This window comes from Oncorhynchus nerka, unplaced genomic scaffold (assembly GCF_034236695.1).
Source record: "Oncorhynchus nerka isolate Pitt River unplaced genomic scaffold, Oner_Uvic_2.0 unplaced_scaffold_3189, whole genome shotgun sequence".
Classification (NCBI taxonomy): Eukaryota; Metazoa; Chordata; class Actinopteri; order Salmoniformes; family Salmonidae; genus Oncorhynchus; species Oncorhynchus nerka.
The window spans coordinates 1-25,947 of NW_027038109.1; the positions used below are offsets into that span (position 1 = coordinate 1).

The 25,947-nt window shown below is 47.1% G+C and overlaps 1 protein-coding gene and 1 long non-coding RNA gene across 2 annotated transcripts; both read right to left on the reverse strand.

Moving 5' to 3' along the window:
* Positions 1 to 6,713: 6,713 nt before the first annotated feature.
* On the reverse strand, positions 6,714 to 13,747 carry LOC135566827 (uncharacterized). The gene is made up of 3 exons (XR_010462192.1): positions 13,735 to 13,747; positions 7,601 to 7,755; positions 6,714 to 6,890 (listed from the first exon to the last, which is right to left on the reverse strand). It is a non-coding gene; the product is annotated as an uncharacterized LOC135566827 (long non-coding RNA).
* A 3,593-nt stretch (positions 13,748 to 17,340) lies between these two features.
* LOC135566826 (ribonucleases P/MRP protein subunit POP1-like) lies at positions 17,341 to 24,298 on the reverse strand. Its single transcript, XM_065014429.1, has 4 exons — positions 24,208 to 24,298; positions 19,818 to 19,926; positions 18,993 to 19,112; positions 17,341 to 17,471 (listed from the first exon to the last, which is right to left on the reverse strand). The coding sequence occupies exons 1-4, from the start codon at positions 24,289 to 24,291 to the stop codon at positions 17,341 to 17,343; spliced, it is 444 nt and encodes a 147-aa protein (XP_064870501.1). The 5' UTR covers positions 24,292 to 24,298.
* Between the last annotated feature and the right edge of the window lie 1,649 nt (positions 24,299 to 25,947).

Here is a 25,947-nt window from a genome sequence, read left to right on the forward strand (position 1 = left end):
CATGCTGGGAGGGGTTATGCTCTCATCATGAAAGGCATGCTGGGAGGGGTTCTCATCATGAAAGGTATGCTGGGGAGGGGTTATCATGAAAGGCATGCTGGGAGGGGTTATGTTCTCATCATGAAAGGTATGCTGGGGAGGGGTTATCATGAAAGGTATGCTGGGAGGGGTTATGTTCTCATCGTGAAAGGTATGCTGGGGAGGGGTTATCATGAAAGGCATGCTGGGAGGGGTTATGTTCTCATCATGAAAGGTATGCTGGGAGGGGTTATGTTTTCATCATGAAAGGTATGCTGGGGAGGGGTTATGTTTTCATCATGAAAGGTATGCTGGGGAGGGGTTATGTTCTCATCATGAAAGGCATGCTGGGGAGGGGTTATGTTCTCATCATGAAAGGTATGCTGGGGAGGGATTATCATGAAAGGTAGGCTGGGAGGGGTTATGTTCTCATGAAAGGTATGCTGGGGAGGGGTTATGTTCTCATCATGAAAGGTATGCTGGGGAGGGATTATCATGAAAGGCATGCTGGGAGGGGTTATGTTCTCATCATGAAAGGTATGCTGGGGAGGGGTTATGTTCTCATCATGTAAGGTATGCTGAGGAGGGGTTATGTTCTCGTCATGAAAGGTATGCTGGGAGGGGTTATGTTCTCATCGTGAAAGGTATGCTGGGAGGGATTATGTTCTCATCGTGAAAGGTATGCTGGGATGGGTTATGTTCTCATCGTGAAAGGTATGCTGGGGAGGGGTTATCATGAAAGGTATGCTGGGAGGGGTTATGTTCTCATCATGAAAGGTAGGCTGGGAGGGGTTATGTTCTCATCATGAAAGGTATGCTGGGAGGGGTATGTTCTCATCGTGAAAGGTATGCTGGGAGGGGTTATGTTCTCATCATGTAAGGTATGCTGGGAGGGGTTATGTTCTCATCATGAAAGGTATGCTGGGGAGGGGTTATGTTCTCATCATGAAAGGCATGCTGGGGAGGGGTTATGTTCTCATCATGAAAGGTATGCTGGGGAGGGATTATCATGAAAGGCATGCTGGAGGGGTTATGTTCTCATCATGAGATGCTGGGAGGGTATGCTGGGGAGGGGTTGTGTTTATATGTAAGGTATGCTGGGGAGGGGTTATGTTCTCGTCGTAAGGTATGCTGAGGAGGGGTTATGTTCTCATGAAAGGTATGCTGGGAGGGGTTATGTTCATCATCGTGAAAGGTATGCTGGGAGGATTATGTTCTCATCGTGAAAGGTATGCTGGGATGGGGTTATCATGAAAGGTATGCTGGGAGGGGTTATCATGAAAGGTATGGGAGGGGTTATGTTCTCATCATGAAAGGTATGCTGGGGAGGGGTTCTCATCATGAAAGGTATGCTGGGAGGGGTATGTTCTCATCGTGAAAGGGTATGCTGGGGAGGGGTTATCATGAAAGGCATGCTGGGAGGGGTTATGTTCTCATCATGTAAGGTATGCTGGGAGGGGTTATCATGAAAGGTATGCTGGGGAGGGGTTATCATGAAAGGTATGCTGGGAGGTTATGTATCAGATCTGTCAGACACTACACTGTGGGGGTAAAAGGACAAGTTATTATTAAAACAACAATAGGGGTTTCATAAAAGGGGTGAAACATTATGAATGAATACTATAAGTTATGCAGAGAGGAGAGGATGAAACTAATATTAGAGGTAATAAAAACACTTTCTAGTGAGATTCAGGACTCTATTCGCTCTAAGGCTGAAGCGCAGATTCAGGACTCTATTCAGTCTAAGGCTCAAGCACAGATTCAGGACTCTATTCAGTCTAAGGCTGAAGTGCTACAGATTCAGGACTATATCAGATCAGGTTAAGGCTGAAGCGCTACAGATTCAGGACTCTATTCAGTCTAAGGCTGAAGCCCTACAGATTCAGGACTCTATTTGTCTAAGGCTGAAGCGCTACAGATTCAGGACTCTATTCAGTCTAAGGCTGAAGCGCTACAGATTCAGGACACTATTCAGTCTAAGGCTGAAGCGTTACAGATTCAGGACTCTATTCAGTCTAAGGCTGAAGCGCTACAGATTCAGGACTCTATTCAGTCTAAGGCTGAAGCGCTACAGATTCAGGACTCTATTCAGTCTAAGGCTGAAGCGCTACAGATTCAGGACTCTATTCAGTCTAAGGCTGAAGCCCTACAGATTCAGGACTCTATTCAGACTAAGGCTGAAGCACTACAGATTCAGGACTCTATTCAGACTAAGGCTGAAGCGCTACAGATTCAGGACTCTATTCAGTCTAAGGCTGAAGCGTTACAGATTCAGGACTCTATTCAGTCTAAGGCTGAAGCGCTACAGATTCAGGACTCTATTCAGTCTAAGGCTGAAGCGCTACAGATTCAGGACTCTATTCAGTCTAAGGCTGAAGCGTTACAGATTCAGGACACTATTCAGTCTAAGGCTGAAGCGTTACAGATTCAGGACTCTATTCAGTCTGGCGTTGAAGCTACAGATTCAGGACTCTATTCAGTCTAAGGCTGAAGCGCTACAGATTCAGGTCTAAGGCTGAAGCCCTACAGATTCAGGACTCTATTTGGTCTAAGGCTGAAGCGCTACAGATTCAGGACTCTATTCAGTCTAAGGCTGAAGCCCTACAGATTCAGGACTCTATTCAGACTAAGGCTGAAGCGTTACAGATTCAGGACTCTATTCAGTCTAAGGCTGAAGCCCTACAGATTCAGGACTCTATTCAGTCTAAGGCTGAAGCGCTACAGATTCAGGACTCTATTCAGTCTAAGGCTGAAGCCCTACAGATTCAGGACTCTATTCAGTCTAAGGCTGAAGCCCTACAGATTCAGGACACTATTCAGTCTAAGGCTGAAGCCCTACAGATTCAGGACTCTATTCAGTCTAAGGCTGAAGCCCTACAGATTCAGGACTCTATTCAGTCTAAGGCTGAAGCGCTGCAGATTCAGGACTCTATTCAGTAAGGCTGGGAAGGCCACAGATTCAGGACTCTATTCAGTCTAAGGCTGAAGCGCTACAGATTCAGGACTCTATTCAGACTCAAGGCTGAAGCCCTACAGATTCAGGACTCTATTCAGTTCTGAAGTCTATGCTGAAGTAAAGCGCCAGATTCAGGACTATATTCAGTCTAAGGCTGAAGCCCTACAGATTCAGGACTTTAGAAATTCAGTCTAAGGCTGAAGCCGCTACAGATTCAGCTGTACACTATCGTCTAAGGCTGAAGCGTTAAGATTCGCTCTATTCAGTCAAATGAAGCGCTACAGATTCAGGACTCTTTAAATGTCAAATCGCTACGTAACATCGCTTTTAAATGTCAAATCGCTATTCGGTCTAAGGCTAAAGCGCTACAGATTCAGGACTCTATTCAGTCTAAGGCTGAAGCCCTACAGATTCCGCTTTAGAAATTGAAAGATAATTTCCCATTGAGCCGCCATATGCAGTCTCCACTTCCGCTGTAACATCGCCTTTAAATGTCAAATCGCGCTGTAACATCGCCTTTAAATGTCAAATCGCGCTGTAACATCGCCTTTAAATGTCAAATCGCGCTGTAACATCGCCTTTAAATGTCAAATCGCGCTGTAACATCGCCTTTAAATGTCAAATCGCGCTGTAACATCGCCTTTAAATGTCAAATCGCGCTGTAACATCGCCTTTAAATGTCAAATCGCGCTGTAACATCGCCTTTAAATGTCAAATCGCGCTGTAACATCGCCTTTAAATGTCAAATCGCGCTGTAACGCTAAACTACCGTGATACGGATTGAATAGAGGATATAAGGAGGACGTTTTGACTGAGGAACTTTCCTTAACAAAACATATCATTGCAGGAGGACCAATACAAGTACCAGTCATTTCAGAAACGTATTAAGCAGGATACTATAAGCTAGTATAAGCTTCTTCTAGACGGGTTAGTTGACAACGTCACTTCAATGAGACAATAATGATTCTGGTTGGTCAGACAACAACGACAAGAAGCTGCCTTGTGGGGAGGCGTTTCAGCTCGTTATCTTGTTCTTGAAACCATGAGGTGTTTTGACTGATGTCAAATTTAATTTTACCTTTATTTAACCCCTCCCCAGCATATACAGTCAGTTAAGAACAAATTCTTATTTTCAATTTGTACCTTGTCAACTGGGGAATCTAACTTGCAACCTTTCGGCTACTAGTCCAACGCTCTAACCACTAGGCTACCCTGCCGCCTCCACGCTCTAACCACTAGCTGCCCTGCCGCCTCCACGCTCTAATCACTAGGCTGCCCTGCCGCCTCCACGCTTCTAACCACTAGGCTGCCCTGCCGCCTCCACGCTCTAACCACTAGGCTGCCCTGCCGCCTCCACGCTCTAACCACTAGGCTGCCCTGCCGCCTCCACGCTCTAACCACTAGGCTGCCCTGCCGCCTCCACGCTCTAACCACTAGGCTGCCCTGCCGCCTCCACGCTCTAACCACTAGGCTGCCCTGCCGCCTCCACGCTCTAACCACTAGGCTGCCCTGCCGCCTCCACGCTCTAACCACTAGGCTGCCCTGCCGCCTCCACGCTCTAACCACTAGGCTGCCCTGCCGCCTCCACGCTCCTAACCACTAGGCTGCCCTGCCGCCTCCACGCTCTAACCACTAGGCTGCCCTGCCGCCTCCACGCTCTAACCACTAGGCTGCCCTGCCGCCTCCACGCTCTAACCACTAGGCTGCCCTGCCGCCTCCACGCCTAACCACTAGGCTGCCCTGCCGCCTCCACGCTCTAACCACTAGGCTGCCCTGCCGCCTCCACGCTCTAACCACTCAGGCTGCCCTGCCGCCTCCACGCTCTAACCACTAGGCTGCCCTGCCGCCTCCACGCTCTAACCACTAGGCTGCCCTGCCGCCTCCACGCTCTAACCACTAGGCTGCCCTGCCGCCTCCACGCTCTAACCACTAGGCTGCCCTGCCGCCTCCACGCTCTAACCACTAGGCTGCCCTGCCGCCTCCACGCTCTAACCACTAGGCTGCCCTGCCGCCTCCACGCTCTAACCACTAGGCTGCCCTGCCGCCTCCACGCTCTAACCACTAGGCTGCCCTGCCGCCTCCACGCTCTAACCACTAGGCTGCCCTGCCGCCTCCACGCTCTAACCACTAGGCTGCCCTGCCGCCTCCACGCTCTAACCACTAGGCTGCCCTGCCGCCTCCACGCTCTAACCACTAGGCTGCCCTGCCGCCTCCACGCTCTAACCACTAGGCTGCCCTGCCGCCTCCACGCTCTAACCACTAGGCTGCCCTGCCGCCTCCACGCTCTAACCACTAGGCTACCCTGCCGCCTCCACGCTTCTAACCACTAGGCTGCCCTGCCGCTCCACGCTCTAACCACTAGGCTGCCCCAGGCCGCGCCTCCACGCTCTAACCACTAGGCTGCCCTGCCGCCTCCACGCTCTAACCACTAGGGCTACCCTGCCGCCTCCACGCCTAACCACTAGCTACCCTGCCGCCTCCACGCTCTAACCACTACCCTGCCGCCCCACGCAAACCACTACCCGCGCCCCGCCCACCACGCTCTAACCACTACCCTGCCGCCTCCACGCTCTAACCCACCCTGCCGCCTCCACGCCTAACCACTACCCTGCCGCCTCCACGCTCTAACCACTACCCTGCCGCCCCACGCTCTAACCACTACCCTGCCGCCTCTACGCTCTAACCACTAGGCTACCCTGCCGCCTCTACACTCTAACCACTAGGCTACCCTGCCGCCATGCCACACTCTACGCCGAACTAATAGGCTACCCTGCCGCCTAGGCTATCCGACAACCACTAGGCACCCTGCCGCCTCTACTCCCCCACTCTAACCACTAGGCACCCCTGCCGCCTAACCACTCTGTAACCACCAGGCTACCCTGCCGCCTCCACGCACTACACTCTAACCACTAGGCTACCCTGCCGCCCAGGTCACCCTGCGCCTCTACACTCTAACCACTAGGCTACCCTGCCGCCTACACTCTAACCACTACCACCCTGCCCTCTACACTCTAACCACTACCCTCCCCCTCTACACTCTAACCACTACCTGCCCCACACTCTAACCACTACCCTCCCCCTCTACACTCTAACCACTACCCTCCCCTCTACACTCTAACCACTACCCTCCCCCTCTACACTCTAACCACTACCCTCCTCCTCCAAACCACTACCCTCCCCTCTACACCTAACCACTACCCTCCCTCTACACTCTAACCAACCCGCCTCTACACTTTGTACACCCTCCCTCTGATAAAGACCCTCCCCCTCTACACTCTAAATGACTCTACACTCTAAACCCTCCTGTCTAACCACTACCCTGCCCCTCTACACTCTAACCACTACTACACCTACCACTACCTCCTCCTCTACACTCTAACCACTAGGCTGCCCTGCGCCACCTTTTCCAGTCATCTGGATAAGACCTAAATGACTTAAATGTAAATAACCACACCCTGCCCCCTCTACACCTAACCACTACCCTGCCCCCCACACTCTAACCACTACCCTGCCCCTCTACTCTAACCACTAGGCTGCCCTGCCACCCTCCACTCTAACCATCAGGCTGCCCTGCCATTTACTCTCTAACCACTAGGCTGCCCTGCCTCATAACTGTTCTAAAGCACCGAGCGGATCCTTCTTCCTACCACAGGGTCCATTATATATCCAGATAATGTACACAGCTCAGTGTTCATCCCTTACATATATACAGTATCATCCAGAAGTGGCATCACCTCAAGACTGTGAAGTTACTCTGTGGTGGTGTCACGTCCTGTTCCATTGATGCGACCGCCTCCTCTCCTCCTCCTCCTTCCTCCTTCACGATCAGCTCCCCTCGACCAGCTGTTGCCAGGGACAACGGAACGGAGCCAGGCAGCCATGTTTGATGTAATTGGTCCGTTTGGCTGGTGGGCGCCTATACAGAGGTCAAGGGGTCATGCTCTAGTCAAACTGTTTCAGGGCACGATGATATATAACCCAGTCATTAGCCCCACTTGATGAAATGAGCTCAGTTGAAATATTAAACTCTCACCGGTAATCTGACTTGAATCTTAACAGTGTTAACACAGATCCTGTATCAATATAGCCATTATATACAGTACGAAACATCCAGAATACCAGTGAGTTAGACTTCATCAAACACTACCAAACACCCCCTTTTACCTGGAGTTACATCAGGTGATACCAGCACACCTGGAGTTACATCAGGTGATACCAGCACACCCGGAGTTACATCAGGTGATACCAACCCTCTCCTCCAACACACCTGGAGCTCCATCAGGTGATACCAACACACCTGGAGTTACATCAGGTGATACCAACACACCTGGAGTTACATCAGGTGATACCACACACCTGAGTTACATCAGATACCAACCCCTGGAGTTACATCAGGTGATACCTGGATACATCAGGTGATACCAACACACCTGGAGTTACATCAGGTGATACCAATCTCCTCAACACACCTGGAGTTACATCAGGTGATACCAACACACCTGGAGCTCCATCAGGTGATACCAACACACCTGGAGCTACATCAGGTGATAGCAACACACCTGGAGTTACATCAGGTGATACCAGCAAACCTGGAGCTCCATCACGTGAAACCGACACTCTCCTCACCTCCTGAACTTGGCCAGCAGCTCTGCCTCCTGCTCTTCCTGGAAGCGTGCTCCTGCAGGGCAGTCTGGGTAGTCGTGGGGAAAGTGAGGCTCTCCTTTATTCTGGGCGTGTTTCAGACTCATCCTCAGCCCTCCGATACGTACTCCTCTATAAACCTGAAGGAGAGGAGAGGGGGTTACTACTAGTTACCTCCTCTATCTACCTGGAGAGGAGAGAGGGTTACTACTTTAGTTACCTCTCCTCTATCTACCTGGAGAGGGTTACTACTTTAGTTACCTCTCCTCTATCTACCTGGAGAGGGTTACTACTTTAGTTACCTCTCTATCTCTGGAGAGGGTTACTACTTTAGTTACCTCCTCTACCTGGAGAGGGTTACTACTTTAGTTACCTCTCCTCTATCTACCTGGAGAGGAGAGGGTTACTACTTTAGTTACTCTCTCTCCTCTATCTACCTGGAGAGGAGAGGGTTACTACTTTAGTTACCTCTCCTCTATCTACCTGGAGAGGAGAGGGTTACTACTTTAGTTACCTCTCCTCTACCTACCTGGAGAGGAGAGGGGTTACTACTTTAGTTACCTCTCCTCTATCTACCTGAGAGGGTTACTACTTTAGTTACCTCTCCTCTATCTACCTGGAGAGGAGAGGGTTACTACTTTAGTTACCTCTCCTCTATCTACCTGGAGAGGGTTACTACTTTAGTTACCTCCTCTATCTACCTGGAGGGTTACTACTTTAGTTACCTCTCCTCTATCTACCTGGAGAGGGTTACTACTTTAGTTACCTCTCCTCTGTCTACCTGGAGAGGAGATGGTTAATACTTTAGTTACCTCTCCTCTATCTACCCGGAGAGAGGGTTACCACTTTAGTTACCTCCTCTATCTGCCTGGAGAGGAGATTTCTACTTTAGTTACCTCTCCTCTATCTACTGGGAGAGGTTACTTTAGTTACCCTCCTCTATCTACCTGGAGAGGTTACTACTTTAGTTACCTCTCCTCTATCTGCCTGAGAGGAGAGGGTTACTACTTTAGTTACCTCTCCTCTATCTACCTGGAGAGGAGGGTTACCACTTTAGTTACCTCCCTCTACCTGCCTGGAGAGAGAGGTTACTACTTTAGTTACCTCTCCTCTATCTACCTGGAGAGGGCACTACTTAGTTACCTCTCCTCTATCTACCTGGAGAGAGGTTACTACTTTAGTTACCTCTCCTCTATCTACCTGGAGAGGGTTACTACTTTAGTTACCTCCTCTATCTACCTGGGAGAGGAGAGGGTTACTACTTTAGTTACTTCTCCTCTACCTACCTGGAGAGGGTTACTACTTTAGCTACTCTCCTCTATCTCACCTGAGAGGGTTACTACTTTAGTTACTCTCCCTGTCTACCTGAGAGAGAGGGTCACCTGAGACTACTTTAGTTACCTCTATCTACCTGGAGAGGGTTACTACTTTAGTTACCTCTCCTCTATCTACCTGGAGAGGAGAGGGTTACTACTTTGTGTTACCTCTCCTCTATCTACCTGGAGAGGAGTTACCTCTCACTCTATCTAGAGAGGTGGGGTTACTACTTTAGTTACCTCTCCTCTATCTACCTGGAGAGAGGGTTACTACTTTAGTTACCTCTCCTCTATCTACCTGGAGAGGTTGCCACTTTAGTTACCTCTCCTCTATCTACCTGAGGAGAGGGTTACTACTTTAGTTACTCTCCTCTATCTACCTGAGAGGGTTACTTTAGTTACCTCTCCTCTATCTACCTGGAGAGGGTTACTACTTTAGTTACCTCTCCTCTATCTACCGGGAGAGGGTTACTACTTTAGTTACCTCTCCTCTATCTACCTGGAGAGGGTTACTACTTTAGTTACCTCTCCTCTATCTACCTGGAGAGGAGGGTTACTACTTTAGTTACCTCTCCTCTTATCCTGGAGAGAGGGCTATGCTTTAGTTACCTCTCCTCTACCTGGAGAGAGGCACTACTTTAGTTACCTCTCTCCTATCTGGAGAGGAGATCTCCTCTATCTCTCACCTGGAGAGGGTTACTACTTTAGCTACCTCTCCTCTATCTACCTGGAGAGGTTACTACTTTAGTTACCTCTCCTCTACCTACCTGGAGAGGGTTACTACTTTAGTTACCTCCTCTACCTACCTGGAGAGGGTTACTACTTTAGTTACCTCTCCTCTACCTACCTGGAGAGGGTTACTACTTTAGTTACCCCTCCTCTACCTACCTGAGAGGGTTACTACTTTAGTTACCTCTCCTCTATCTACCTGGAGGAGAGGGTTACTACTTTAGTTACCTCTCTCCTCTACCTGGGAGAGGAGAGGGTTACTACTTTAGTTACCTCTCCTCTATCTACCTGGAGAGGAGAGGGTTACTACTTTAGTTACCTCTCCCCATCTACCCGGAGAGGGTTACTACTTTAGTTACTCTCCTCTATCTACCTGGAGAGGGTTACCACTTTAGTTACCTCCTCTATCTACCTGGAGAGGGTTTACTTTAGCTACCTCCTCTATCTACTCCGGAGAGGAGATGGTTACTACTTAGTTACCTCCTCATCTACCTGAGAGGAGAGGGTCACGCCTTTAGTTACCTCCTCTTATCTACCTGAGAGGAGAGGGTTTACTTTAGTTACCTCTCCTCTTCTACCTGGAGAGTTACTACTTTAGTTACCTCCTCTATCTACCTGAGAGGGTTACTACTTTAGATGGAGAGGGTTACTACTTTAGTTACCTCTCCTCTATCTACCTGGAGAGGGTTACTACTTTAGTTACCTCTCCCTATCTACCTGGGAGGAGAGGGTTACTACTTTAGTTACCTCTCCTCTATCTACCTGGAGAGGGTTACTACTTTAGTTACCTCTCCTCTATCTACCTGGAGAGGGTTACTTTAGTTACCCTCCTCTATCTACCTGGAGAGGGTTACTACTTTTAGTTACCTCTCCTCTACCTACCTGGAGAGGGTTACTACTTTAGTTACCTCTCCTCTATCTACCTGGAGAGGGTTACTACTTTAGTTACCTCTCCTCTATCTACCTGGAGAGGAGAGGGTTACTACTTTAGTTACCTCTCCTATCTACCTGAGAGGAGAGGGTTAATATTTAGTTACCTCTCCCTCTACCTACCTGGAGAGGAGAGGGTTACTACTTTGGTTACCTCTCCTCTATATCTGAGAGGAGAGGGTTACTACTTTAGTTACCTCCTCTATCTACCTGAGAGGAGAGGGTTACTACTTTAGTTACCTCTCCTCTATCTACCTGAGAGGGGGTTACTACTTTAGTTACCTCTCCTCTATCTACCTGAGAGGGTTACTACTTTAGTTACCTCTCCTCTACCTACCTGGAGAGGGTTACTACTTTAGTTACCTCTCCTCTATCTACCTGGAGAGGAGAGGGTTACTACCTCTCCTCTTACCTGGAGGTTTACTTCCAGTTGCCTCTCCTCCTCTATCTACCTGAGAGGGTTACTACTTTAGTTACTCTCCTCTATCTACCTGAGAGGGTTACTACTTTAGTTACTCTCCTCTATCTACCTGGAGAGGGTTACTACTTTAGTTACCTCTCTGGAAGGGTTACTACTTTGATTACCTCTCCTCTATCTACCGAGAGGGTTAAGTTACCTCTCCTCTATCTACCTAGGGTTACCTTAGTTCTCTCATCTATCTACCTGGAGAGGAGAGGGTTACTACTTTAGTTGCCTCTCCTCTGCCTGCTCAGGAGAGGGTTACTGCTTTGGTGCCTCTCCACTATCTGGAGAGGTTACTACTTTGATTGCCTCATCTACCTACCTGTGGAGAGGAGAGGGTTACTGCTAGTTACCTCTCCTCTATCTACCTGGAGAGGGTTACTACTTTAGTTACCTCTCCTCTACTCTACCTGGAGAGGAGAGGGTTACTACTTTAGTTACCTCTCCTCTATCTACCTGGAGAGGGTTACTACTTTAGTTACCTCTCCTCTATCTACCTGGAGAGGGTTACTACTTTAGTTACCTCTCCTCTATCTACCTGAGAGGGTTACTACTTTAGTTACCTCTCCTCTATCTACCTGGAGAGGAGAGGGTTACTACTTTAGTTACCTCTCCTCTATCTACCTGGAGAGGGTTACTACTTTAGTTACCTCTCCTCTATCTACCTGGAGAGGGTTACTACTTTAGTTACCTCTCCTCTATCTACCTGGAGAGGGTTACTACTTTAGTTACCTCTCCTCTATCTACCTGGAGAGGGTTACTACTTTAGTTACCTCTCCTCTATCTACCTGGAGAGGGTTACTACTTTAGTTACCTCTCCTCTATCTACCTGGAGAGGGTTACTACTTTAGTTACCTCTCCTCTATCTACCTGGAGAGGAGAGGGTTACTACTTTAGTTACCTCTCCTCTATCTACCTGGAGAGGGTTACTACTTTAGTTACCTCTCCTCTATCTACCTGGAGAGGGTTACTACTTTAGTTACCTCTCCTCTATCTACCTGGAGAGGGTTACTACTTTAGTTACCTCTCCTCTATCTACCTGGAGAGGGTTACTACTTTAGTTACCTCTCCTCTATCTACCTGGAGAGGGTTACTACTTTAGTTACCTCTCCTCTATCTACCTGGAGAGGAGAGGGTTACTACTTTAGTTACCTCTCCTCTACCTACCTGGAGAGGGTTACTACTTTAGTTACCCCTCCTCTATCTACCTGGAGAGGGTTACTACTTTAGTTACCTCTCCTCTACCTACCTGGAGAGGAGAGGGTTACTACTTTAGTTACCTCTCCTCTATCTACCTGGAGAGGAGATGAGGTTGATCAGACATATTTGTAGTTATTAGTCATTTGTCTACTTAAAGGGGCTTCTCAAAATATTCTATTGATCTATTGATCTAGAGTAGTGCACTATATAGGGAATAGGGTGCCATTGGGTCCTCATCTAGAGTAGTGCACTATATAGGGAATAGGGTGCCATTGGGTCCTCATCTAGAGTAGTGCACTATATAGGGAATAGGGTTCCATTGGGTCCTGGTCTAGAGTAGTGCACTATATAGGGAATAGGGTGGGTCCTGGTCTAGAGTAGTGCACTATATGGGGAATAGTGTGGGTCCTCATCTAGAGTAGTGCACTATATAGGGAATAGAGTGCCATTGGGTCCTCATCTAGAGTAGTGCACTATATAGGGAATATGGTTCCATTGTGTCCTGGTCTAGAGTAGTGCACTGTATAGGGAATAGGGTGCCATTGGGTCCTCATCTAGAGTAGTGCACTATATAGGGAATAGGGTTCCATTGGGTCCTCATCTAGAGTAGTGCACTATATAGGGAGGGTCCTGGTCTAAAGTAGTGCACTATATAGGGAATAGGGTGCCATTGGGTCCTAGGTCTAAGTAGTATCTATGAGAATAGGGTTTGTTGGTTACTCATCTAGAGTAATTGCATATATATGCAGGGAATACTGTTCATTGTGTCCTGGTCTAAGTAGTGCACTATACTAGAGAACAGTTTATTGGGTCCTAGTTTAGAGTAGTGCACTATATAGGGAATAGAGTGCCATTGGGTCCTGGTCTAGAGTAATTGCACTATATAGGAATAGTGTGGGTCCTGGTCTAGAGTGGTACTATATAGGGAATAGGGTGGGTCATGGTATAAAGTAGGCACTATATAGGAATAGGGTGGGTCATGGTATAAAGTAGTGCTATATGGGAATAGGGTGGGTCCTAGTCTAGAGTAGTGCACTACGCAAGGGAAATAGAATTGGGTCCTGGTCTAGGTAGTGCACTATAGGGAATAGTGTGGGTCCTGGTCTAAAGTAGTGCACTATATAGGGAATAGAGTGGGTCCTGGTCTAAAGTAGTGCACTATAGGAATAGAGTGGGTACTGGTCTAGAGTAGTGCACTATATAGGGAATATGGTGTCATTGGTCCTGGTCTAGAGAAGTGCACTATATAAGGAATAGGGTGTCATTGGGTGCGGTCTAGAGGCGTGAACTATAGGGAATAGGGTGGGGTCCTGATCTAAAGTAGTGCACTATATAGGGAATAGGGTGGGTACTGGTCTAGAGTAGTGTACTATATAGGGAATAGGGTGGGTACTGGTCTAGAGTAGTGCACTATAGGGAATAGGGTGCCATTGGGTCCTGGTCTGGAGTAGTGCACTATATAGGAATAGGGTGGTCCATACCAGAGGGACCCAGGAAGGCCCATGCCCCAGGCCTGGGTAGCAGCAGGTCCCATCCCGCCCCCCAGGACCCCATCTCTGTGCCCTGGCTCTTCCCAGGCTGCTGCAGAACCACAGTAGGACGGGTACTCTACCCTGCAGGGGGTGGGGAGTCTGAGCCTGGGACCAGAACGTCCTCGCAGTCTGTTTTATTTTCTGTAGACAGAGAGAAGACTGGATATTGAGACAAAACCACATTTCCATACAAAGTTTTTATGCAAGTTACACCGTTTGGAAACAAATCACCACAGGTGTGATACAATTTCACAAAATGTCAACGTAAAAATGTTGCTAAGAGATGTTTATTTTGTTGGTAAAAATGTATTATGTCAGGCCATGATATGCTCACGTTGTACTACGACGTGGTAAACCGGGAGAATGTTCCAGAACCTGACAGTGGACTGTTGTCTGGAGAACTGCTCCAGAACATCTAGAGAGAATGCTCAAGAACAGCTATAGAGAATGTTCTGAATGACAGTGGACTGTTGTCTAGAATGCTCCAGAACATCTAGAGAATGTTCCAGAACCTGTCATTGAACTGTTGTCTAGAGAGAATGTAGACCTGACAGTGAACTGTTGTCTAGAGAGAATGCTCCAGAACCTGTCAGTAGACTGCAGTCTAGAGAGAATGCTCCAGAACATCTAGAGAGAATGTTCCAGAACCTGTCAGTGAACTGCAGTCTAGAGAGAATGTTCCAGAACCTGACAGTGGACTGTTGTCTAGAGAGAATGTTCCAGAACATCTAGAGAGAATGTTCCAGAACCTGTCAGTGAACTGCAGTCTAGAGAGAATGTTCCAGAACCTGTCAGTGAACTGTTGTCTAGAGAGAATGTTCCAGAACTATGACAGTGAACTGTTGTCTAGAGAGAATGTTCAGAACCTGACAGTGAACTGTTGTCTAGAGAGAATGTTCCAGAACCTGACAGTGAACTGTTGTCTAGAGAATGTTCCAGAACCTGTCAGTGAACTGTTGTCTAGAGAATGTTCCAGAACCTGACAGTGAACTGTTGTCTAGAGAGAATGTTCAGAACCTGACAGTGAACTGTTGTCTAGAGAGAATGCTCCAGAACCTGACAGGAAACAGTTTCTGTGAATGCTCCAGAACATCTAGGGAGAATGCTCCAGAACATCTAGGGAGAATGCTCCAGAACCTGACAGTGAACTGTTGTCTAGAGAGAATGCTCCAGAACCTGACAGTGAACTGTTGTCTAGAGAGAATGCTCCAGAACCTGACAGGAAACAGTTTCTGTGAATGCTCCAGAACATCTAGGGAGAATGCTCCAGAACATCTAGGGAGAATGCTCCAGAACATCTAGGGAGAATGCTCCAGAACATCTAGGGAGAATGCTCCAGAACATCTAGGGAGAATGCTCCAGAACATCTAGGGAGAATGCTCCAGAACCCGACAGGAAACAGTTTCTGTGAATGCTCCAGAACCCGACAGGAAACAGTTTCTGTGAACGCTCCCAGAACCCGACAGGAAACAGTTTCTGTGAATGCTCCAGAACCCGACAGAAACAGTTTCTGTAGGCAGCTCCAGAACCCGACAGGAAACAGTTTCTGTGAACGCTCCAGAACACGACAGGAAACAGTTTCTGTGAACGCTCCAGAACCCGACAGGAAACAGTTTCTGTGAATGCTCCAGAACCCGACAGGAAACAGTTTCTGTGAACGCTCCAGAACCCGACAGGAAACAGTTTCTGTGAACGCTCCAGAACACGACAGGAAACAGTTTCTGTGAACGCTCCAGAACCCGACAGGAAACAGTTTCTGTGAATGCGATGGTAACCCATCTAACTCACCCCCAGGTGGTGAGGGTAGGCAACAACATCTCCTCCCCGCTGATCCTCAACACGGGGGCCCCACAAGGGTGCGTTCTGAGCCCTCTCCTGTACTCCCTGTTCACCCACGACTGCGTGGCCACGCACGCCTCCAACTCAATCATCAAGTTTGCGGACGACACAACAGTGGTAGGCTTGATTACCAACAACGGACGAGACGGCCTACAGGGAGGAGGTGAGGGGCCCTCGGAGTGTGGTGTCCAGGAAAACAACCTCACACTCAACGTCAGCAAAACTAAGGAGATGATTGTGGACTTCAGGAAACAGCAGAGGAACACCACCTATCCACATCGATGGAACAGTAGTGGAGAGGTAGCAAGTTTAAGTTCCTCTCGGCATACACATCACAGACAAACTGAATTGGTCCTCACACTGACAGCGTCGTGAAGAAAGCGCAGCGCGCCTCTTCACCTCAGGAGGCTGAAGGGTCGGCTTGTCACCAAAAGCACTCACGAACTTCTACAGATGCTGTGAGGAGCATCCTGGCGGGCTGTCACCGCCTGGTACGGCCTTTCTCCGCCCTCAACCGTAAGGCTCTCCAGGGGTAGTGAGGTCTGCACAACGCATCACGGGGGCAAACTACCTGCCCTCCAGGACACCTACACCACCCGATGTTACAGGAAGGCCATAAAGATCATCAAGGACATCAACCACCGAACCACTGCCTGTTCACCCTTTATCATCCAGAAGGTGAAAAGGTCAGTACAGGTGCATCAAAGCTGGGACTGAGAGACTGAAAAACAGCTTCTGTCTCAAGGCTATCAGACTGTTAAACAGCCACCATTGAGTGGCTGCTGCCACCACACTGTCATTGACACTGACTCAACCCACCACTTTAATAATAGGAATTGATGGGAAATGATGTAAATATATGCTAGCCACTTTAAACAATGCTACCTTATATAATGTTACTTACCCTACATTATTCATCTCATATGCATGTATATACTGTACTCTAGATCATCGACTGCATTCTTATGTCACTAGCCACTTAATCATGCCACTTTGTTTTACTTTCTCTGCATACTCATCTCATATGTATATACTGTACTCGATACCATCTACTGTATGCTGCTCTGTACCATCACTCATTCATATATCCTTATGTACATATTCCTTATCCCCTTACACTGTGTATAAGACAGTAGTTTTGGAACTGTTAGCTAGATTACTTGTTGGTTATCACTGCATTGTCGGAACTAGAAGCACAAGCATTTAGCTACACTCAGAAACATCTGCTAATATGCTGACAAATTAAAATTTGATTTGATTTGATTTGATGATTTGTATTGTTAATATATTAGGGAATGAAACAACAGATGGTGTGTTTATGTGCGCTACGTCATCATTACACAGACTTTTAACCTGCAACAAGTCAATGTGATGGTAACCCATCTGGGCGGAAGATGTGCATTATTTATGCTTAAATGCTGACTGTTTTATATTCACATGAAAATCTGGTCCCCAATTGGATAGAAACCTGTGGGGCACAAACGCAGTCAAAAGATTCAATCAAACAGCATGGATTCCCTGAAGAACAACCAAACACTGAGAAAACATATTGGTCGTTGTCTTTTCCTGGGTTGAGTCTCCGTGAGGACACATTTTAGTGACTTTTCTTCTTCTTAAATATTTCCAGGAGGAAATTTAGTGACTCTTCTTCCTGTGGGACATACCCCAGAGCCCTTCACATTTAGTAATGATATATAACAGACATGAGCATGCGGTTCAGTAAAATCGGTCTGTCATCTTGTTGTGTGTGACGTTGTCGCGGACAGACCGGTCCCACAGGGAACTCTGGCTGAGGGGTTCAGGGATCCCCTTCAACATCAGTTCCCTCCTCCTCTCCTCTTTCACTCCTGAAACAACAGAGGACATAGTGCCGTATGACCAGGTACTCAGGAGAGTCACCAAACTGTGTTGAGTAGGCCAGAGGAAGCACACAACGAGTTGGCAACATCTACAGCTTCACCGAGTAGCTCTATAGGGCCTACGTCCACTAAATCAGGAAGTGGGTGATGCAACCCCCAGCCAGGTACTAAAAGGTCAATAAGGAAGTGGGTGATGCAACCCCCAGCCAGGTACTAAAAGGTCAATAAGGAAGTAGGTGATGCAACCCCCAGCCAGGTACTAAAAGGTCAATAAGGAAGTAGGTGATGCAACCCCCAGCCAGGTACTAAAAGGTCAATAAGGAAGTGGGTGATGCAACCCCCAGCCAGGTACTAAAAGGTCAATAAGGAAGTGGGTGACGCAACCCCCAGCCAGGTACTAAAAGGTCAATAAGGAAGTAGGTGATGCAACCCCCAGCCAGGTACTAAAAGGTATATAAGGAAGTGGGTGATGCAACCCCCAGCCAGGTACTAAAAGGTCAATAAGGAAGTAGGTGATGCAACCCCCAGCCAGCTACTAAAAGGTCAATCAGGAAGTGGGTGATGCAACCCCCAGCCAGCTACTAAAAGGTCAATCAGGAAGTGGGTGATGCAACCCCCAGCCAGGTACTAAAAGGTCAATAAGGAAGTAGGTGATGCAACCCCCAGCCAGGTACTAAAAGGTCAATAAGGAAGTGGGTGATGCAACCCCCAGCCAGGTACTAAAAGGTATATAAGGAAGTGGGTGTGAACTTCTGAGGGCGTGGTCTGAGCACAGGGTCCTGCCAGGATTCGAACCTGGGACATCTGCATGGATGAGCAGAGGCTCCCCAGGAGCACAGGACCAGAGAATGACCCACAGAACCTCCCTACCCACAAAGCCTCAGGACCTATCACCATCACAAACACAGGGTCCTGCCAGGATTCGAACCTGGTACATCTGCATAGACGAGCAGAGACTCCCCAGGAGCACAGGACCAGAGAATGACCCACAGAACCTCCCTACCCACAAAGCCTCAGGACCTATCACCATCACAGGGTCCTGTTCAGCAGGGAACAAATCTATGACATTTTCTTGGATGCGTTCTCATTTGAATATTAGGTAGTCGGCTACGTCACAGTTTCACTCTGATTGAAAAGGTTGTGTTCTGAACATGGCCCAGGTAGAATCACCCTAAAGGAGAACTAATGTAAACTATATCGGACATGTCTGAACCACCCCCACCCTGTCTCCTGGCTCAGGGGTTACCATGGCTACTGGCTCAGAGGTTACCATGGCTACTGGCTCAGAGGTTACCATGGAATCACCCTAAAGGAGAACTAATGATGTAATGTAAACTATATCGGACCTGTCTGAACCACCCCCCACCCTGTCTCCTGGCTCAGGGGTTACCATGGCTACCGGTCAGGGGTTACCATGGCTACCGGCTCAGGGGTTACCATGGCTACCGGCTCAGGGGTTACCATGGCTACTGGCTCAGGGGTTACCATGGCTACTGGCTCAGAGGTTACCTTGTGCCTTCCTGATGTCGGACACGGCCTTGCTTCTCTTGTTTGGTAAGGTCAATCTGGGGTCATCCACCGTCAGACCCAGAACTGAGCCGGCTGGGACCTCCGCTGTGGAGTACACACCTGAGGGGAGGAGACAGGACAGACATGAGGTACGCTTTGGAGGGGAGGGGAGACAGGACACACATGAGGTACGCTTTGGAGGAGAGACAGACCAGACATGAGGTACGCTTGGAGGGGAGACAGGACAAACATGAGGTACGCTTTGGAGGGGAGACAGGACAGACATGAGGTACGCTTTGGAGGGGAGACAGGACAGACATGAGGTACGCTTTGGTGGGGAGACAGGACAGACATGAGGTACGCTTGGAGGAGAGACAGGACAGACATGAGGTACGCTTTGGTGGGGAGACAGGACAGACATGAGGTACGCTTTGGAGGAGAGACAGGACAGACATGAGGTACGCTTTGGAGGGGAGACAGGACAGACATGAGGTACGCTTTGGAGGAGAGACAGGACATACATGAGGTACGCTTTGGAGGAGAGACAGGACATACATGAGGTACGCTTTGGAGGAGAGGAGAGACAGGACATACATGAGGTACGCTTTGGAGGAGAGGAAAGACAGGACATAAGTAAAAACCTACAGGAGGGTGTCTCTCCAGGAACAGGGTTGGAGTTTAAACCTACAGGAGGGTTTCTCTCCAGGAACAGGGTTGGAGTTTAAACCTACAGGAGGGTCTCGCTCCAGGAACAGGGTTGGAGAGCCCTGATCTAATCTAATGAATGTAGGTAATGAATGAGGAATGTAGTTGTGAGGAACTCACCTCTGAGCATGTTGAAGACACCAGCTTGTTGTTGAAGAAGAGACATGTTACAGTCGTCTCTGCAGTGATCTGGCCACCAGAAGGGGGATGGTCTGGATTTACCTGGAGCCTGGAATAAAGATAAAACACCTGACTAACACCTTACACTGGAACAAACAGGATGTAGTCTCTAGATAAAACACCTGACTAATACCTTACACTGGAACAAACAGGATGTAGTCTCTAGATAAAACACCTTATACTGGAACAAACAGGATGTAGTCTCTAGATAAAACACCTGACTAACACCTTATACTGGAACAAACAGGATGTAGTCTCTAGATAAAACACCTGACTAACACCTTACACTGGAACAAACAGGATGTGGTCTCTAGATAAAACACCTGACTAATACCTTACACTGGAACAAACAGGATGTAGTCTCTAGATAAAACACCTTATACTGGAACAAACAGGATGTAGTCTCTAGATAAAACACCTTACACTGGAACAAACAGGATGTAGTCTCTAGATAAAACACCTTATACTGGAACAAACAGGATGTAGTCTCTAGATAAAACACCTTATACTGGAACAAACAGGATGTAGTATCTAGATAAAACACCTTACACTGGAACAAACAGGATGTAGTCTCTAGATAAAACACCTTATACTGGAACAAACAGGATGTAGTCTCTAGATAAAACACCTGACTAACACCTTACACTGGAACAAACAGGATGTAGTCTCTAGATAAAACACCTTATACTGGAACAAACAGGATGTAGTCTCTAGATAAAACACCTGACTAACACCTTACACTGGAACAAACAGGATGTAGTCTCTAGATAAAACACCTTACACTGGAACAAACAGGATGTAGTCTCTAGATAAAACACCTGACTAATACCTTATACTGGAACAAACAGGATGTCGTCTCTAGAGAAAACACCTTACACTGGAACAAACAGGATGTAGTCTCTAGATAAAACACCTTATACTGGAACAAACAGGATGTAGTCTCTAGATAAAACACCTGACTAACACCTTACACTGGAACAAACAGGATGTGGTCTCTAGATAAAACACCTGACTAATACCTTACACTGGAACAAACAGGATGTAGTCTCTAGATAAAACACCTTATACTGGAACAAACAGGATGTAGTCTCTAGATAAAACACCTTACACTGGAACAAACAGGATGTAGTCTCTAGATAAAACACCTTATACTGGAACAAACAGGATGTAGTCTCTAGATAAAACACCTTATACTGGAACAAACAGGATGTAGTATCTAGATAAAACACCTTACACTGGAACAAACAGGATGTAGTCTCTAGATAAAACACCTTATACTGGAACAAACAGGATGTAGTCTCTAGATAAAACACCTGACTAACACCTTACACTGGAACAAACAGGATGTAGTCTCTAGATAAAACACCTTATACTGGAACAAACAGGATGTAGTCTCTAGATAAAACACCTGACTAACACCTTACACTGGAACAAACAGGATGTAGTCTCTAGATAAAACACCTTACACTGGAACAAACAGGATGTAGTCTCTAGATAAAACACCTGACTAATACCTTATACTGGAACAAACAGGATGTCGTCTCTAGAGAAAACACCTTACACTGGAACAAACAGGATGTAGTCTCTAGATAAAACACCTTATACTGGAACAAACAGGATGTAGTCTCTAGATAAAACACCTTATACTGGAACAAACAGGATGTAGTCTCTAGATAAAACACCTTATACTGGAACAAACAGGATGTAGTCTCTAGATAAAACACCTGACTAACACCTTACACTGGAACAAACAGGATGTAGTCTCTAGATAAAACACCTTATACTGGAACAAACAGGATGTCGTCTCTAGAGAAAACACCTTACACTGGAACAAACAGGATGTAGTCTCTAGATAAAACACCTTATACTGGAACAAACAGGATGTAGTCTCTAGATAAAACACCTTATACTGGAACAAACAGGATGTAGTCTCTAGATAAAACACCTGACTAACACCTTACACTGGAACAAACAGGATGTAGTCTCTAGATAAAACACCTGACTAATACCTTATACTGGAACAAACAGGATGTCGTCTCTAGATAAAACACCTGACTAATACCTTACACTGGAACAAACAGGATGTCGTCTCTAGATAAAACACCTGACTAATACCTTACACTGGAACAAACAGGATGTAGTCTCTAGATAAAACACCTGACTAACACCTTACACTGGAACAAACAGGATGTGGTCTCTAGATAAAACACCTGACTAACACCTTACACTGGAACAAACAGGATGTGGTCTCTAGATAAAACACCTTACTAATACCTTACACTGGAACAAACAGGATGTAGTCTCTAGATAAAACACCTTACACTGGAACAAACAGGATGTAGTCTCTAGATAAAACACCTTATACTGGAACAAACAGGATGTAGTATCTAGATAAAACACCTTACACTGGAACAAACAGGATGTAGTCTCTAGATAAAACACCTTATACTGGAACAAACAGGATGTAGTCTCTAGATAAAACACCTGACTAACACCTTACACTGGAACAAACAGGATGTGGTCTCTAGATAAAACACCTTACACTGGAACAAACAGGATGTAGTCTCTAGATAAAACACCTTACACTGGAACAAACAGGATGTAGTCTCTAGATAAAACACCTGACTAACACCTTACACTGGAACAAACAGGATGTGGTCTCTAGATAAAACACCTGAATAACACCTTACACTGGAACAAACAGGATGTAGTCTCTAGATAAAACACCTTACACTGGAACAAACAGGATGTAGTCTCTAGATAAAACACCTTACACTGGAACAAACAGGATGTAGTCTCTAGATAAAACACCTTACACTGGAACAAACAGGATGTAGTCTCTAGATAAAACACCTTACACTGGAACAAACAGGATGTAGTCTCTAGATAAAACACCTGACTAACACCTTACACTGGAACAAACAGGATGTAGTCTCTAGATAAAACACCTTACACTAGAACAAACAGGATAAAAACTCTAGATAAATCATCCCAGGTGATTAGCTGGCCTCCAGACAAATCATCCCAGGTGATTAGCTGGCCTCCAGACAAATCATCCCAGGTGATTAGCTGGCCTCCAGACAAATCATCCCAGGTGATTAGCTGGCCTCCAGACAAATCATCCCAGGTGATTAGCTGGCCTCCAGACAAATCATCCCAGGTGATTAGCTGGCCTCCAGACAAATCATCCCAGGTGATTAGCTGGCCTCCAGACAAATCATCCCAGGTGATTAGCTGGCCTCCAGACAAATCATCCCAGGTGATTAGCTGGCCTCCAGACAAATCATCCCAGGTGATTAGCTGGCCTCCAGACAAATCATCCCAGGTGATTAGCTGGCCTCCAGACAAATCATCCCAGGTGATTAGCTGGCCTCCAGACACATCATCCCAGGTGATTAGCTGGCCTCCAGACACATCATCCCAGGTGATTAGCTGGCCTCCAGACACATCATCCCAGGTGATTAGCTGGCCTCCAGACACATCATCCCAGGTGATTAGCTGGCCTCCAGACACATCATCCCAGGTGATTAGCTGGCCTCCAGACACATCATCCCAGGTGATTAGCTGGCCTCCAGACACATCATCCCAGGTGATTAGCTGGCCTCCAGACACATCATCCCAGGTGATTAGCTGGCCTCCAGACACATCATCCCAGGTGATTAGCTGGCCTCCAGACACATCATCCCAGGTGATTAGCTGGCCTCCAGACACATCATCCCAGGTGATTAGCTGGCCTCCAGACACATCATCCCAGGTGATTAGCTGGCCTCCAGACACATCATCCCAGGTGATTAGCTGGCCTCCAGACACATCATCCCAGGTGATTAGCTGGCCTCCAGACACATCATCCCAGGTGATTAGCTGGCCTCCAGACACATCATCCCAGGTGATTAGCTGGCCTCCAGACACATCATCCCAGGTGATTAGCTGGCCTCCAGACACATCATCCCAGGTGATTAGCTGGCCTCCAGACACATCATCCCAGGTGATTAGCTGGCCTCCAGACACATCATCCCAGGTGATTAGCTGGCCTCCAGACACATCATCCCAGGTGATTAGCTGGCCTCCAGACACATCATCCCAGGTGATTAGCTGGCCTCCAGACACATCATCCCAGGTGATTAGCTGGCCTCCAGACAAATCATCCCAGGTGATTAGCTGGCCTCCAGACAAATCATCCCAGGTGATTAGCTGGCCTCCAGACAAATCATCCCAGGTGATTAGCTGGCCTCCAGACAAATCATCCCAGGTGATAGGATATTAGCTGGTCCCTAGATAAATCATCCCAGGTGATTAGCTGGCCTCTAGATAAATCATCCCAGGTTCTTACATCACAGTGTGTGGCAGGGGCCAGGGTTTCAGTCAGAACGGAATGTGATAGAGGTCCAATCAGACGATACCGCACCATCTCCATGGTGAGGTCACTGCAAAACAGTAAACAACAACATTCAGGAAGTCGACATGGTTGAGAATAAAGGAAGGGGTTTTATAAAGGGAGGGGTTTATTAAAGGGAGGGGTTTAATAAAGGGAGGGGTTTATAAAGGGAGGGGTTTATTAAAGGGAGGGGTTTATTAAAGGGAGGGGTTTATTAAAGGGAGGGGTTTATAAAGGGAGGGGTTTATTAAAGGGAGGGGTTTATAAAGGGAGGGGTTTATTAAAGGGAGGGGTTTATAAAGGGAGGGGTTTATAAAGGGAGGGGTTTATAAAGGGAGGGGTTTATAAAGGGAGGGGTTTATAAAGGGAGGGTTTTATAAAGGGAGGGGTTTTATAAAGGGAGGGGTTTTATAAAGGGAGGGGTTTTATAAAGGGAGGGGTTTAATAAAGGGAGGGGTTTATAAAGGGAGGGGTTTTATAAAGGGAGGGGTTTTATAAAGGGAGGGGTTTATAAAGGGAGGGGTTTTATAAAGGGAGGGGTTTTATAAAGGGAGGGGTTTTATAAAGGGAGGGGTTTATAAAGGGAGGGGTTTCATAAAGGGAGGGGTTTAATAAAGGGAGGGGTTTAATAAAGGGAGGGGTTTATAAAGGGAGGGGTTTATTAAAGGGAGGGGTTTATTAAAGGGAGGGGTTTATTAAAGGGAGGGGTTTATAAAGGGAGGGGTTTATAAAGGGAGGGGTTTATAAAGGGAGGGGTTTATAAAGGAGGGGTTTATAAAGGGAGGGGTTTATAAAGGGAGGGGTTTTATAAAGGGAGGGGTTTTATAAAGGGAGGGGTTTTATAAAGGGAGGGGTTTATAAAGGGAGGGGTTTTATAAAGGGAGGGGTTTATAAAGGGAGGGGTTTTATAAAGGGAGGGGTTTTATAAAGGGAGGGGTTTTATAAAGGGAGGGGTTTATAAAGGAGGGGTTTTATAAAGGGAGGGGTTTATAAAGGGAGGGGTTTTATAAAGGAGGGGTTTTATAAAGGGAGGGGTTTTATAAAGGGAGGGGTTTATAAAGGGAGGGGTTTATAAAGGAGGGGTTTAATAAAGGAGGGGTTTAATAAAGGGAGGGGTTTATAAAGGAGGGGTTTTATAAAGGGAGGGGTTTTATAAAGGGAGGGGTTTATAAAGGGAGGGGTTTTATAAAGGGAGGGGTTTTATAAAGGGAGGGGTTTATAAAGGGAGGGGTTTTATAAAGGGAGGGGTTTTATAAAGGGAGGGGTTTTATAAAGGGAGGGGTTTTATAAAGGGAGGGGTTTTATAAAGGGAGGGTTTTATAAAGGGAGGGGTTTATAAAGGAGGGGTTTTATAAAGGGAGGGGTTTTATAAAGGAGGGGTTTATAAAGGGAGGGGTTTTATAAAGGGAGGGGTTTTATAAAGGGAGGGGTTTTATAAAGGGAGGGGTTTTATAAAGGGAGGGGTTTATAAAGGGAGGGGTTTTATAAAGGGAGGGGTTTTATAAAGGGAGGGTTTTATAAAGGGAGGGGTTTATAAAGGAGGGGTTTCATAAAGGGAGGGGTTTAATAAAGGGAGGGGTTTATAAAATTGACAGAAAACTCTAAAATATGACTAAATCAAAGCAGTCAGAACCCACCCGATGACTATACCAGTGGTACCAGTCAGAACCCACCCGATGACTATACCAGTGGTAC